Raw genomic sequence first — 16,160 nt, 5'->3', positions numbered from 1 at the left:
CGAACACTAATGGCCGTTTTCCTTAATAACTTCATTTCATTTATTCGCCCATGCAGGTCTCCGACACTTACGTTTAACATAAATTCGTACTTTCACTTAGTTAATCTTTTTATGTAAGGTTTTGGTTGAACTGAAAAAGCTAGAGCCACGAGCGGGATTCGAACCCACGACCTTCGGCTAATACGCCGCTTTCAAATGTCGTGTAATCAGGATTCGATTCTTGGCGACATATGAAATGGCCACGGGGAGCTGTTATTGAAGTTATAATTCGTTTCACTTATTAAATCCATTATATTTAGTGGTCTATTGACCAAATTACTTCTTTCAATTAATTAGTCTTTTTATGTAAGATTATGGTTGAAATTAAAAAGTTATTGCCACGAGCGGGATTTGAAAAATGGCAAAAAGGAGGGAAAGTTGGAAAGGTAGGCTGTAATGGGGAGTTGGTGTCCGAGTGGATCGAAGTCACGATAACTCAAGTGGTAGAGCAGCGGCGTATTTAGCCAAGATCGTGGGTTCGAATCCCGCTCTTGGCACTAGCTTTTTCATTTCAACCAAAACCTTACATAATAAAGTTAATTAATTGAAACAAGTAATTTGGTCAATAGATCACTAAATATAATGGATTTAATAAATTCGTACTGTTCAATATTGTAATTAATTTTATTATTATTCAAAGCAAATCGCAGAATAGTTATCTTTTATGTAAGTACCTAGTATCAACACGTAGCTCACATAAAATTTTGTAAACGTCCGTGTTCGTCTTTAAGACCATTTGTCGCCGAGAATCAAATAGATTACACGGCATTTGCAAAAATGGCAGAAAGGAGGGAAAATTCAAAAGGTGGGGTTGAGATGGGAAGTTAGTGTCCGAGTGGATCGAAGTCACGATAGCTCAGGTGGTGAGTAGCGGCGTATCTATCTAGCCGAAGGTCGTTGGTTCGAATCCAGCTCGTGACACTGACTTTTTTATCTCAACTAAAAACCTTAATTAATTGAAAAATATTAATTGGTCATGCGAACCACGAAAATTAGTGAATTTAAGATCATTGTTCATTTAAAAAAAATTAACTGCTTGCTATATCATGATGTAGAAAGCGCTGAAAAAAATAGACTTTAACAGTTTCATGACAAGGCGGTGTTTGAAATATATTAAATTAGGCTATCTGCTGTGACTTCTGTTAAATTTGTAAATTAAATTATAATTGCCCGTCTTGGACAGTATATTTATAGCATATTTATTTGTTTAAAGTAAATTGAATCGAATTATCTTTTTGTTCCAGGCTGAAAATCTTTTGATGGACTGCAATATGAATATTAAAATAGCTGATTTCGGATTCAGCAATTACTACACGCCTGGTGAACAGTTGGCCACTTGGTGCGGTTCACCCCCGTACGCAGCTCCGGAAGTCTTCGAAGGCAAAAAGTATACAGGGCCCGAGATAGACATTTGGGTAAGAAAAAGACCAAACCTGGCTCGAAAAATATAAGTCAAATATGGAAAAAAAAGAAACGTGGGTCCTTTCCAGTATAAAAACAGTTTTTATTTAAACGATTGTTATTAAATTAAAAGCAGTTGTTTCCTACTTCCGAAAATAAGGCTAAAAAGCTTAATAAAACGCGGAGTTGCCCTCATTTCGACTCAGTTCTTAATTAAAAGTTACCGCCCTGCCCCAGCCCCATCAACATTCCGGAAAACTGCCAACATATTTTTAAAGCGGAACAACTGGCGATTTTTTTTCTTTCTTTTTATTGTAACTTCAATGTAATGTTATTCCTGTGTATAGACGAGGTAACATGGTGTCTATGTCGCAGAGTCTGGGAGTCGTCCTGTACGTCCTCGTCTGCGGAGCCCTGCCCTTTGACGGATCGACACTCCACACTCTCCGAGACAGGGTTCTTTCTGGCAGGTTCAGGATACCCTATTTTATGAGCTCAGGTATTTTATGTATAATATAAAACTTATCACCACTGATTAAAAAATAAATATCCACTAAATCAAGTAAATTATGAATTTGTCAGTATAACATGGCTACAGAACGCCTGAACCTATTTCATTTTCGACTAACCTTATAATTTCAACGTTAGTCGTGATATTGAGGATAATGATGAAGTATGGGAAGATGCCAGATAGAGAAAGAAAATAAGTTCAAAAGTTCTACTTCTGTACAAGAGCAATTTGATCAAAATTTGGTCCTTTGTTCCGGTCATTATTTATCTCTCTAAGTCTGGATTCAGTGAGCACTGTTCAAGGAAAAAACAATGAATAAAAAGGATACGAACATTTATTAGACTCTACATTCGCAAAAATGACATATACACTCAAAAAGACGGTTTAGGGACAACGTCAACCACTTTCTAAAAATAATTGGCTGAGAACTATTTCATCTATTTGAAATACTTGCCAAAACAGAAAACTGCCATCTTGGACTTAACATTACCAGTATCAACACCAAACTCAGAGGACTGGTAGGACCACTAACCGGTCACTGGCATCTGAGAAAACATCTGCCCAACATGTGTATATACAGCGATACCCCCATTTGCAGATTATATAATGAGGAGGAGGAAACAGCCACTCATATCAGCTTCGAATGCTGAAGCGACAGCTCAATGGAGCTTTAACCTAACGTACGGAAAAAACTTAGGGAATCAAATTGCAGCAGCGACAGTCAATGACCTGATACTTCTAAGAAGAAGGATTGAGTCTATTGCACTAAACTAAGGAACTAGGAAGGTACAATACAATAAGCCAGAAGGCTACAGTGCCTGGGGAGTGCAAACCTCGCTTCGTAGTATCCTTTTCTACCATACCAGTATCAACAACAAAAAAGTATTCCAAATGTTCAGAAAACCCCTTGAAACCGACAACAAGAACGCACAGTCCAACAACTCACACAAACGCAAAATTGCAGCACTACGACATATGATCCACAGACTAAAAAAACCCGACACAACATTGAAAATTACAACAAAAAACTACAAATAATAACGAAAATAATAATAAAAAACGAATACAAAACAAGCACCATCCAGAAACTATTCAAAAACAACGGAAAATCAAAATTCAAAACAATACCTGTACAATATTCACATGCACAGGAAAAGAAACCTACAGTCTAACAAGCTTGTTTTACAAACTGGGACTAAAAGCAGCTATGTAGTACCAACGGGTAAACTATTAAAAAAGAAACAGACACACATGACCCGCTTGATACGGTGTTTATTGCATCACAGGTCTATGCCTGATTTGGAAGGAAATTAACACATCGATGCAAAGAGCATCTCAAATCCTTCACAGAACGACGTGAAATTGTCACAGTCACGAACCAAACACAATAGAAACAAGCATGACTTGATACACAACGTACAAAAAGGACGAAACCTCAACGTACTGGAAGACCTAGAGATATACAAACAAATAACACTTCAATTCGCAAACTTATAAATGCATAAATAAACCCACATTCACACACTACTTTCACACTATTACAAAAAAACGCAAACATTGAAACCAACAAGACCATAAAACCAACAACTAACGCACAAATAGTAATCCAAAATTACCGACGATACGACCAACCAATGAATACCGTGACCAGGCCCCCTATCCCAAACGCACCTAGCGATACCCGACTGACCCAACGACATATAAGCCTTACTCTGCAAAGAGACGTTCCTCACTGAAGACAACGCGATCCCGAACTAGTTTGTTCTGTTCGAAATGGTGTTCGAGTGTTCTTCAACAAATCAGCGAATGAAGACGGACCCAATAAATGGCCCAATACCGGTTCAGCATAAGTTCTTCCACTCGCAGACCAACACTTAGCATCACACTATTGAATTATGTTACGTTATGATATATTTTAAAAACTGGCTCAAGTTATTTTTTTAATGAAACGTTTAAATTTTGCGTTCTTCTTCCAATAAATACAACAATTAACTTTTCCTGTAACTTTTTTTCGTGTAAAACCCAAATCTACGCTCGATAATCGACGAGACTGGACGGACCCCGAATAACGATCATATAGCCATTCATGCAAAAGCGGACCATGTCATTTGAAATTAAAATTATATTTGTGAACATGGTAGCGGGCAATCAAGCCCGGGACAAATGGTCAACCACACGCAAACCAGCCAACAAAGCTTAACATCATAAAAGTTTTAAAAAAATCCTATCGTTAACTAATGTGACTTTACTTCGTCTAGCGTACTCGTTACTGTTAATAAGATGCAATTCAATAATGAAATTTCCTGACAAATTACCATGCTCTTTGTGTTCCTGCCTTCATGACTGTTTCTTTATTTTATTCATTACAAACTTGTATTTAACCCGCCCTCCTTTTTCTGATAATTAATCCTCTGTAACACAATGAGTCTTTACCGCAAGCAAGATCATCGGCTAGCCTTCTTTCTTTCATGTTTTACTTAGAAAAAATGCAAGATATAGAGTTGGAAACCGATCTTATTACTTTTTATTTCTCAACTTGTGTTATGTTGGAACATTTTTCCGGTTTACCGAAACATTTAAATATATTTTTCTGTCAGAACATAGTGTACTTTATCATGTTGAGGCGAATAATTTGTTTCGGATTAATATCCTGACCCTTACCAATCAACTCAATCGCTCATAATGTTCTAACTTACTAGAATTGCTATGATCATGGCACCACCGATTTTAGAAAAAAGTTTGTCGGTTATTCTAGGTTGAAAAATATTAGACACGACTCCCAGCGTTCTTGCCAATAGGGGTGAAAAAATAGTTTAAATAATTGAATTTTTTTATAAGGATGTTTGACCTTGTTGTGTATGCATTTGAAAGTTATTATAATATTTCAGTCGATTCTTTTTTTATGTACAATAAGAAAATAAATTTGTAACATCGTATGAAACGAGATCAGATATAGAAAATTTGTAAAAGCCAAAATAATTACTTTGTAAAAAGCACGAAAATTATCAAGTAAACATGAACATGAATATAATCAATCAATAATCATGCCGTACATAAATTATTTTATGACCTAACGACGTAGGAAAGTTAATTACAATATGATTTTACCAAGAATATAAGGTGATATTCATTTTTTCACCTCCAAAACCCCCCAGACGCAAATTCATTATTTTTTGTTGTTGGGGATGGTGGATAAAATAATTCCATCTGAAATCTTACTTCTTTTTTTTAAGAACAAATATATTAATAACTCTAAACTATTCCACCAATTTACAGTAAACTTTACAGACGTTTAGGACCCTATAACCTACCCTTAATGCTTTACACGTAGGCCCTGTAAATAAATTAGAATTAAAGATAAAGAACGTTTGGGGATCTTTTGCAGATTTCATTATATTTTTCTTACTTAAAATGATATAAAATCCAAAAGGTTGTTAATATACGCTCGTATACGAGAAACGCAGCTTTCTAAAGGTTGTAATGCCGTAGAAATTGGATAAGTAAAATGAATTTTTAAGTAGCACACTGTACATCAGTGAAAAATAAAGCAGATGCAACAATAAAAATGTCTATTTTTGTTGCCTTAAATATTCATATTTAAAAGCTCTAAAAGGTGCTTAAAACATAACTCTATTACTTTTTCTAAAAAATAAAATATTTTAAAAAATTGTCCTGTTTTGCTGGAAGCATATTTTCGTTTTTGTAACTTTTTATACTTCGAATCTCACTTAATACAATCTTGTATATTGTTTTTTTTTCGTTAGATCTAGGTGAATAAATTTAATCGAATGGTCTTGGATTGGGTACAATATATTTTTGTAAACAAAAAGAGACTTCTGTTGCAATATATTATCTATATATGTGAAAAGAACATTATTTCAAGAGAATAATCACATAATCAATTTTTATACTTAATAGTTTATTCTATTTAGCTTTCATATTAAAGTTTTAATGCAATCATAAATTTCTTCCAAATAAAACCTTGACATAAAAACGTTTTCAGGTTCGTGCGTATATCTTATAATTTTCTTCTATGATAGACTGAACTAAATAAACTTTTAAAAAGCAACAGTGTTTTGATTGTTCAAATTATTGAATGATGGAAGTCCTACTAGATTTTTATTTTAATTATTCTGATCCAGGATCCCTTTAGCTATGAGCAGCTTTAAAAATATGAAAAACCGAAATCTGTTTTATTTACAGGTAAACAACAATGAAAACATTTTAATTTTTTTAGGATTATTTTGATTATAGTCAATAGTATCTTACTAGCTCCCACAATTTTGATATATTTCTTTTAAATATTACTTATATTTTATAAAAAGAGTAATATTTTTATTGATAAAGTAAATAATGGCCAAAGATTTTAAATGACATTAAATGTCCCATATGTGAAAATATTTTACAATTATTTTCCACGAATGATTTGAATTTTATGAATTTTCTGTACCGTCTAAAAGTAATAAATGACAGGCCTTAATGGTGAAAACATAATATCATATTGCAATTAATTAAGGTTTTTAGTTGAGATAAAAAAGTCATGGCTCGAGCGGGATTCGAACCCACGATCTTCTGCTAAATACTCCGCTGCTCTACCAGTTGAGCTATCGTGACCTCGATACTTGGACACTAACTTCCCATCTCAACCCCACCTTTTGAATTTTCTCTCCTTTTTACCATTTTTCATGTCGATTAGACGACATTTGAAAAATGGCAAAAAGGAGGGAAAATTCAAAAAGTGGGATTGAGATGGGAAGTTAGTGTCCGAGTGGTTCGAGGTCACGATAGCTCAAGTGGTAGAGCAGCGGCGTATCTAGCCGAAGGTCCTGGGTTCGAATCCCACTCGTGCCATTGACTTTTTTATCTCAACTAAAAACCTTAATTTATTGTAAGTTTATTCATTTTTCTTTTGTACTAACTTATACATCATTTCTTATAATATGGCTGAGGAAAAAATTCTTTAGGATTTTTTTTAATCAATGTTTCCACCAATCGTTATTTCTTTTTGTCATAATGTCGATTTTTGCATAGCCTGTAGTAATCATAGCGTTTCTTGTTGTTTTCGTCGATTTATTATTGTAAAATGTTCGTTTATTGCATTTGTTATTTTTCATCAATTTGGAAATAGATTCAGTATCTCTGGAAAAATTCAGGAGGGTTTGTAAATATTTATAAAAAATGACTCAAAACTAGAGATTACGTAGACAAATGAGAACCGCTTTCTACCCTTTGGCGATAAGCAAATCCAAGGCTTGCTTCAAAATATTTCCCATACACACGGGTCATCAGGATATTCTCACTCGTGCCATTGACTTTTTTATCTCAACTAAAAACCTTAATTAATTGTAATATATTAATTGGTCAAGCGGACCACGAAATTAGTGAAAATAATATCATATATTATACAATAAGTGGGAAAAAAATTCCTCTACAAAAGGGCTCTGGAAAACCAGTGGTTTCTCATTTGTAAAACATATTTTTTTTATTACTCCTTATCGCTTTAAAAAATGAATCCAAAACGAACAATATAACTCAATTTGAACAAACGATAAACCATGCATTGCAGGAAACATCTATTTTACAGTTATAGTCGACAATATTTACTGGACACGTAAATCTTTTTTCCAAATTTAATCGGCTTGTAATCCGCTTAATCCTTTTCGAACATGTCTGCGGTCTTTTCAGCAAAATAGCATAAAATTGTGATTGAAAGTTAAAAAAATTAAATGGCGAACAACCTCTTCCCATGTTGAGGTCGTCATGCAACCCAACGATCGCTTTGTTTTCCACCGGGTATCTTATAATTTTTAACTTTTTTGAAATCTCCAATCCGATTTATTTTCATCAATTCAGACAGACAAAATCCACCACCATCTCGCTCTTGATGATATAGATTTAGCGATCCGAGGCTGGACGAAATTGGATAGATCTGAGTTATAGATTTAAAAAACTGTTTTCAGCCTCAATTTAATTTGAACCATCGTACAGAAAAAGTTTCGATTTCTAATTTAAGGTGGGAAAACCCCTACCCCCTACAAAAATGTCCTTTTTGTCGATATTTTCAGTTTATCTTAATGTAATTCCTTATTTCGAAAGTTCGAATTTGATTTTTGCATATGAAATTAACCACCGCCTGGCACACTTAGGTGGAAAAATACGGAAGGATCGCATTTCATGAAAAAACACTGAGATTATTAGCACTGTGACAAAACTTTTCCTTCCCTGAATATTAATTAATCTTTATGTAAGGCATTGGTTGAAATGAAAAAGCCAGTGTCACGAGCGGGATTCGAACCCACGACCTTCGGCCAAATGCGCCGCTGCTCTACCACTTGAAAAGTCACGATAGCTCAAGCAGTAGGTAGAGCAGCGGTGTATTTAGCCGAAGGTCGTGGGTTCGAATCCCGCTCATGACACTGGCTTTTTCATTTCGACCAATACCTTACATAAAGATTAATAATAATAATATTAAGTAATAAAGTAATATTATTGTTAATAACGATGGGTAATCTATTGACCAGATCCATTTTTTCTTTTTTTTATGAGCGAATGGGGAGTATAGGTTGTCCGAGAGAATTGTTGATAAAATACTGCTTTACTGCGGGTGTGTACAGATGGGATGTGGAAATTAAGGTAAAAGAGCAGCTGTAAAAGATCGATAATATTGTTAAGAAGGCTGTGAACCCAACCAGCCCTATTTCTTCTTAAGAGGACGAGCCTAAATGTATAGATTTTGTTTAGTTACGAAAATGGATTATTAATGGAATTGGTTTGAGGTGACCAAATACAACTAGACAAGACGAAGGTCGGACAGAAGGAGATAGACAGTTCAGTGGAGTGTGAAGTCAAGAGAGGATCTTTATAAGAATCCTAGCAATTCAGTAGGCTGTTATGCAGATGGTATCTGGAGGTTGTCACGTGAAAAGACGTCAATATTTAAGGAGGTTATTCCATATATCAAATTGGACCAAAAAGTATCTATTGTCTGATTCTCAATTGTATTTCACATTAGACCACAACTTTATTCCATGAAGTCCCTCGTATCATATAAAATCGTAATCCTAACTGATTTAGAGTTGGGTGTACAAAATAAAAAGTGATTGACAGAAAGTGGAACGATTACTACTACGTGAAGGTCGGGTATGTTCGGAACAAATTCTGTAAGGATCGATCGATATCGTTATGTCCCTCATTCTAGGAGGGATCCTGTTCGTTCCCGGCATCCCTGTCTGCGAACGGCTTCAAGATCTCGGTATAGCGTGATTCCGATAAATGCGAACGACGGAAATCTAGCGGTGAAAGGGGGCAGGCGAACGGATTGCGAGGGGTGTTCGAAGAGTCGGGGATGCTGATACCACCCCCTTGTATTTGCGTCATTGTGCCTCCTGACGTCATAGCAACCCCCCGAACCCCCGCGACCTTTGCCATTACCGACCCCGCTTTTAGAACCCGGCCAACGAGCCACGAATCCCGCAGAGCTTCGAAACAAAAACGGCTTTTGTTTAAAAATCCGATGCCTTCCACCCCACGCCCCTGAAATCCCATTTGGTCTCATTTAAACGGGGAGACAATCGCTTAAAATAAATGCAAACCAAAGGCGATCGTTATGCAATCTTTTTCTCTCTCCAATAAGAAGTAAACGGCAATACTATTACAGGAGTTTTTAGAAACCCATAACTTATGAGACATTCCGTTTTACACAGTTGCTAAAAACAATATGAATAATTTCTATTATTTTATGAAGTCTTTTATCTGATAACAAAAAAATTATGTATTAGCGTTTCACTCGAAGTAATAACTAAGTAATAATAAGGGTAATATTATCGGGATTAAACTTGGATTTTGATCGACCGTTATGTCTCAAGGGGACGTTCAGATTCGAGGTAAATTCGTGTGAAACTTCACTTCTTTTCACTTTCCCCAAAGTGTTTTAGGGATATTCATACCGCACTGAGACAAACCAAAGCCTGTACGACCTCAGGGGAGTAATAGGGTTATATTCCAGCATATGAGAAAACACCTACTCAACATTAGGTCAATGATGACACCCATTTGTAGGTTATGCAATGCACGTGTATAAATGTATTATTTTTAGAATTCTGCTTTACAAAAAAGCCATACCATGAAATTGAATTTCCGTTCCAGCTAGATGAAAGCTGTACGTAAATAATTGGTCGAATTGGACTTCCGGTGTACATGGCCTTCTGCCATTGTTTAAAAACGGTCACAAGAACTGTGACCTGCGTTGGAAAGATTAACTGCCTTGCCACAGGAGAGTTTGGCAACCGGTTCGGGTCTGTTGGTATAGGGTCCAAAGTCAAGGTGGCCGAGAGCCCAAAATGATTTATGAGATATGGGCAAGTGTTTTCTTTCCGAATGTCTATTGATTTAGTCGCAAATTGCTCAGCTCAGCTAAATCTTGAGAGAAGAGGACCTGATACTCTCCTGTAATAAATTAAAAATCGTTCGGTCTTCTCCTAGGCGACTTTCTATTTCATTCTTCACTGGAATGCCTTGTCTAAATGGGAAATATTTCTGCCTACTACTAAAAAAACCTTTTAGGCACATTAGATGATTCTGTTAACTTTTTCGTCAATAAAAGGAAATTATAGTATTAAATTTTTTGTTGGTTAAAATTATAATACTAACCAGCACTACTACGGTGTGAGAATGGTCCATAGTATTTCCTACTTTAGTTATCCGCTATCCAATTCGGTTAATAATATTAAAAGCACATTAAGACACTATGTAAATAATAGTAATATTTAGTCATAAATTAATACAGAACAAATCAGCCTGTTACATGTTTGAAGGAAATGTGTCCATGAATAAAGACAAAGGAAATATGCTGTATGATATAATGATAATTTGTTTTTCATTGAAATATTAAGTGTCTAAAATATCTAATTTTTAATTTGATTACTGATTAACATTTTAATGTGAAATAATGTTTGTTTCAGATTGTGAGTCTCTAATTCGAAAGATGTTAGTATTAGAGCCAGGTAAACGATATTCCGTGGAACAAATTAAACGGCATAGATGGATGGTGGAGGAAGCGCCAAGGCTCTTACCTTGTACAAGCATAGGAGATAACAAACTTGCAGAGCCCAATGAACAAATTTTAAGGCTAATGCAAAGTCTGGGTATAGATGCTGCTAAAACAAGAGAGGTGATCTATTGTAGCAAAATATTTTAGCGAATTGTATCATTTTGCTAATAATTGTTTTGTTTTATCCACAGTCCCTCAAAAGTGGAAGCTATGACCACCATGCTGCTATATATTTCCTTCTTTTGGAAAGGATGAGACAACATAGAAGTACATTTACATTAGCTCAGGAAACGTCTTCAGGAGTTGCAAGTGGTGCTAAGGTTCAAGAAAGAACCGATGCAACACAAAAAAGGAGGCCCAGTACAATAGCTGAACAAGCTATGAGGAAATTAGGTCTTTCTGGCATGAACCCTGTCTTAAATCAAGGTGCCAACATTCATGTACCAGATCAACAACAACCACAGCAGCAACAGCAGCAGCAACAATTTAAAAGAATAGGAGAACAAAGCAGACTTTGTTATACTCCAGATTCTTTGGCAAGGGAACAACAAATACAAAGTGCGTTGCAACAGTTGACAGTTGCTAATGTTGAGCCCGTAGAGCCAAAGCGATCAAATAGTTTTAGTCGTCCAACTCATACTACGGATAGCGGAAGACAATCACATCCACCGTTCAGAGAAATGAGCTCATCACCTCAATCCAGCCCTCCATTAGCTCCAATATCTCATAAAATCCAAGGATCCACAGAACCAGTTGTTCCTACTGACACGTCCCTTAGTTTTGCTACTTACAGGGAACCAACTACATACACAACCACAAGGTATTCTACTTCTTTTGGAGGTTCTTTTTCAGGTGGTGTACCACAGTATTCCAGTTCAACTGATGAAGGGGTTGAAACAGATTTGGAAGAAACTACTAATACAACACAAATCCCTCAACAACGATTGTCCTATGCAAGTTCCTCATCGTCAAGTGGTGTCGGAGTTCACAATAAAAGTTTAAGTCAACATTTAAGTTCAGATTCATCTTGTTCTTCATGCCACGTTTCTTCATTGCATAGTAATTTTTCTACTTTTGAAAGTAGTTTAGATTATCAATTTGAAACTGAATTGGGTTCCAGTCTCCCATCTTGCACAACCCAAGGAAATAGTAAACCATTAATATCTGAAAGTGTTATTATTAGCACAAGTTCTATACACCCAGGGGTTTATGTAAGCAGTGATGGTTCAAATCGCTCCTGGTGTAGGCACAGCAATTATGGTACAAACTTACCCACGAGTGGGCATTTTAAAACAAGAAAAATCACTCGTTCACCTGTTGATTTTCGGGAAGGACGACGAGCTTCAGATGGTTTAGTTGCTCAACATGGCGTTTCCACTACAGATGGTTCCACGTTAAGTCCTCCAATTAATACTACCGTAGCATTTAATAGTCAAAAATTGAACGAAAGCGGGAAAGCGAAAGGTGTTATGGAATTACATTTAGTTCAACGTGAACACCAAGCATTAAAATCCCAATACCAAAGCTCAGTACCACCGGAAGAATTAATTCAAAGGCAGTTACAGCATTCGGAGTACAGACAAAGAGATAATTCAGCAGAATCTCGGCAACAGAATTTACCAAAGCGTATAAGTTTGCCTGAAAATTTCACCTTTCCAGCACCGGGGATGACCCAATCTTTAGAAGCTGAAATGTTAGCAAGTGTAACTGCTCCACCTTCTTCCAAAGCACCTTTACAACAGCAATTGATGCAACACAGGTTACTTCAGCAGAAAAGACAACTATTGCAAAAGCAAGGGACTTTTCAATCGACGAGTACTGATCCAAATGTTAATATGATTCTCAACCGACGACAAATGCTCAGACAAGCTTCTTATAAACTAGCCCAGCAAACACAAATAGTTCCTCCATTACCAATACATTGTGAATCGAGTTTTCCTACAATTGATGAAGATAGCACCAACGGTTCTGGAAGCCCTCGACTTCTTCAGCCCCTTGTGGATGAAAAGTTCGCTTCTGTTCTTGAACCCAATAATGAACAATGGAGCGCCCTGCCCAATTCTTTTGCATCTTGCCAAATACGCGAACCTACAGGCAACCAATGGACTATGGGGACTGGAGGAGAAGCAGGCATTCATTTAAACACACCATGGCAGCCATCCATTTTCACAACAACGCAACCAATTCCAGCCTGGAGCCAGGTATTGCATAAGTAGCCTTTTAGAATTGTAGAAAAACTACTTATTATACAAATATAATCTAAGGTATTTTAAATTTTCACAAAAGCAATGAGAGGCATATTATTCCACTTATAAAATTATATTAATTCTAATAATGATAGTTTGCTCTGTTCTGAATTGCATACTTCATTTTAATTTTATTTAGCAGAACACCAAAGTTAAAACACCAAATTAAAAAATAAATATTTAATAGAAGATAGCATAAGTTTCACCCTAGAAACCAAGCAAAATTTCAAAGATTTCCATAATTATACACAATTTTAACAGAATTTGTGGCACAGATTTCTACCATTTAAAAAATATTTTGCACCGTAAAATTCTGGAAGAAAGCTTAAGGTGTAAATTTTTGAGTTAGTTGTAGAACTATAGAAATTGTAACATCTAAAATTTATGTAGGCGCTAATGTATATTTTATTTTATGAATGTATCTATAGTATTTTATTATGTTCATTCGTATATCATTTCTCATGTACATAGTTATCACAAAATTTATTTTTCTCCCTTTAGACCAAATTTTAAATTTAATCCGTGCGAATTGCAATAATTGTTACCGATGTTTCTAGAGTTGTAAATACAAAGTGTTTTATTATTACTTTTTGTATGTTTTAAATTAATGACATTGTCAATATCTTTTAACAATAAAATATTGTTACCTATGTAAATATTTTAGATTTTTATAGAAAAAAAAATGTGATCTATACACATCAGTTTCCTTTTTTTCTCGTTTTTTACCTAAACTATGATGACAATTGAAAATATTTACTAGTTCACTGATATAATAATTAAGGATCCACATTGTTTGAAATAACATTTTATACTAATAGTTGATAAGATTTTATAAAAGTAATCATTATTAGATCCATAAAACCATAAATGAATAAATATATTGAAAAAATTGTTTAATCTCATCATTAAATCCCCCTCATTTGGCTTTTGCATGCTATCATCGTTTGATTACTTGGCTGTTGCATGTAACTTTCTCCTTCCCACTCCATTATACGAAACACATTTCTCTTATATTATTGTTGCTTCATTTCTTGAGTATTTGTTTTTGTCTAATATTTGTTTTCACGGTACATTCCTCAATAATTAAGCATTTCTGTGAAATTGGTGTTGTTTACAGATAACACCAAGTGGTGGAAAAACAACAAATTCACAGATCTTGTCATCCGGATTGCTTTGGCCTGCCCCAATGCAAGCAGTCAGTGAGAGCCCTATTCTAGAGCTTTCTGAGCAAATGGAGTTAATGTAATTCATAGTACTTATTTATTCTTCAGAATACATCGATCTAATTTAATTGTAATGTTAATGATATAATTGTAAGGAGTGACATATCTATTAAAAGTAAAGAAGAAAATAATCTAGTTGAAAAACAGTCCAAAGTGATTATATGACATGGATGTTTGGTGTGCATGTTGTTTTTGGGTATTCCTTGTACAAATTTATGTTCAGAATACCTAATTTAAACAAAAAATATATTTTTATTACTTAAAATTATAAAAATTTATTTAAATTATAAATGGATTTTTTTCCCCCAATTAATTATATCGGCAGCAATGCTATCACAATACAAAAATTACTATATTCACTCAACAAAACCTTCAATTCGTTTGAACTTTAGCATGTTTTACTTTGCACACATACCCATTGTGGTGAACACAAAGCATAGTTAATCAGCATGATCAGTAACGTATAATGACTCAAGTTGAAAGTGGCTTCAGTATATTTTGTATAATAAGTCATTTGGGTTTTAAAATAAAATTAATCAATTACTCACTTCAAATTATCTTTGTACTTTTATATATTGATAATTGAACAAATAGCTGCTGAAGCTTACCATTCATTTCTGGAAAGAAAGACAATCTTATTAAGAAACATAATGTGACAACAAGGAATTATTAAACATTACGTATTTAAAAATGTAAAATTAAGCTTTACAATAATTTTATTTTTAATGTTAAACAATCGCTATATTAATAATTGACATGTAACTAAACAATATTGCCCAGTACTTGATCAATTTCATTGTTTGATTCATTTCTTCAGAATTAGGACTGTTGACAGAATTTACCAATATATGCAATAGAATGTTTATATTTGTCAATTAATAGGAAACCATTTCATACCTGATCACAATATTTTGAACAAAAGGAGTATTTTTTGGCAACATTATAAGTTTATCTTTATCTAATTCAAATGTAACAGAGTAATTTTTATTGGATCAATCCATCAAGATAATTTTGTCCATAAGATTTGCTAGTTCAGTTTAATTCTCAACTGAAAACCCTAAATAAATTTGCTTAACTGAATTATTTCAAAGTTAGTAAAATGGAAAATTATATATTCATAGATGTGTCAATGTAAAAAAAATATATATATAAATTACATTTTTCTGTAATTATAAAAAAAGTATGAACTTACTTTTTTTTGCGAAAATTTATTAAAGAAAAAAATAAGGCCTACAATAATGTAAGCGTATTTTGCTATAAATGCTAGCTGTATGTATGCTAAATATGGTTGTCTAGAAAATAATATTAAGTGAAAAGTTTAAGAGGGAAAGTTGTAAATGAGTGATGTAATGAAACATGCACTTCATATCTAACTTGGAGTTAGAACGATGTTGATTTTAATTGTTACTCTATCAAAGTTAGCAATAATCCTTTATATAATCATATGCATGAGACCTGGTTGGGTCTTATCTCAGACAATAGTTTAAAAATACGTTCATGTTAAGCTTCTGTATTTGTGGTTATGAATCATCTGTGAGATTATGTTCTGCAGGCAGAACTGTTTTTGTTTATATGTGGATGTATTTGTACTTAGCAGTGTCATAATCTGTAGATTACATTAAATATGATTAAGGGAAAACTACGTATTAACCAAGAGTAAAGAAATTAAAGAGTAACAGTTCTTTTTTCTT

The 16,160-nt window shown here is 34.4% G+C and overlaps 1 protein-coding gene across 2 annotated transcripts in view; it reads left to right on the top strand.

Annotated features, from left to right (window-relative positions):
• Positions 1-15,606, top strand: part of LOC106668994 (serine/threonine-protein kinase SIK2) — a 157,976-nt gene extending 142,370 nt beyond the window's left edge. The window contains exons 5-9 of one of the 2 annotated variants that reach the window (XM_014398225.2): positions 1,284-1,454; positions 1,816-1,939; positions 10,912-11,120; positions 11,192-13,201; positions 14,364-15,606. In XM_014398225.2, the coding sequence (XP_014253711.1) occupies positions 1,284-1,454; positions 1,816-1,939; positions 10,912-11,120; positions 11,192-13,201; positions 14,364-14,492 (2,643 nt within the window). In that variant the 3' untranslated portion in view covers positions 14,493-15,606. Of the gene's footprint in view, positions 1-1,283; positions 1,455-1,787; positions 1,940-10,911; positions 11,121-11,191; positions 13,202-14,363 lie in introns of both variants that reach the window. The other variant, XM_014398226.2, reaches the window with a different exon arrangement.
• The last annotated feature ends 554 nt before the right edge of the window (positions 15,607-16,160 follow it).

Source organism: Cimex lectularius, unplaced genomic scaffold (genome assembly GCF_000648675.2).
Source record: "Cimex lectularius strain Harlan isolate CLEC.00 unplaced genomic scaffold, Clec_2.1 scaffold249, whole genome shotgun sequence".
In the NCBI taxonomy this organism is placed as follows: domain Eukaryota; kingdom Metazoa; phylum Arthropoda; class Insecta; order Hemiptera; family Cimicidae; genus Cimex; species Cimex lectularius.
Note: the sequence above shows the minus strand (reverse complement) of the source record. Positions and strands in the feature narration are given on the sequence as shown.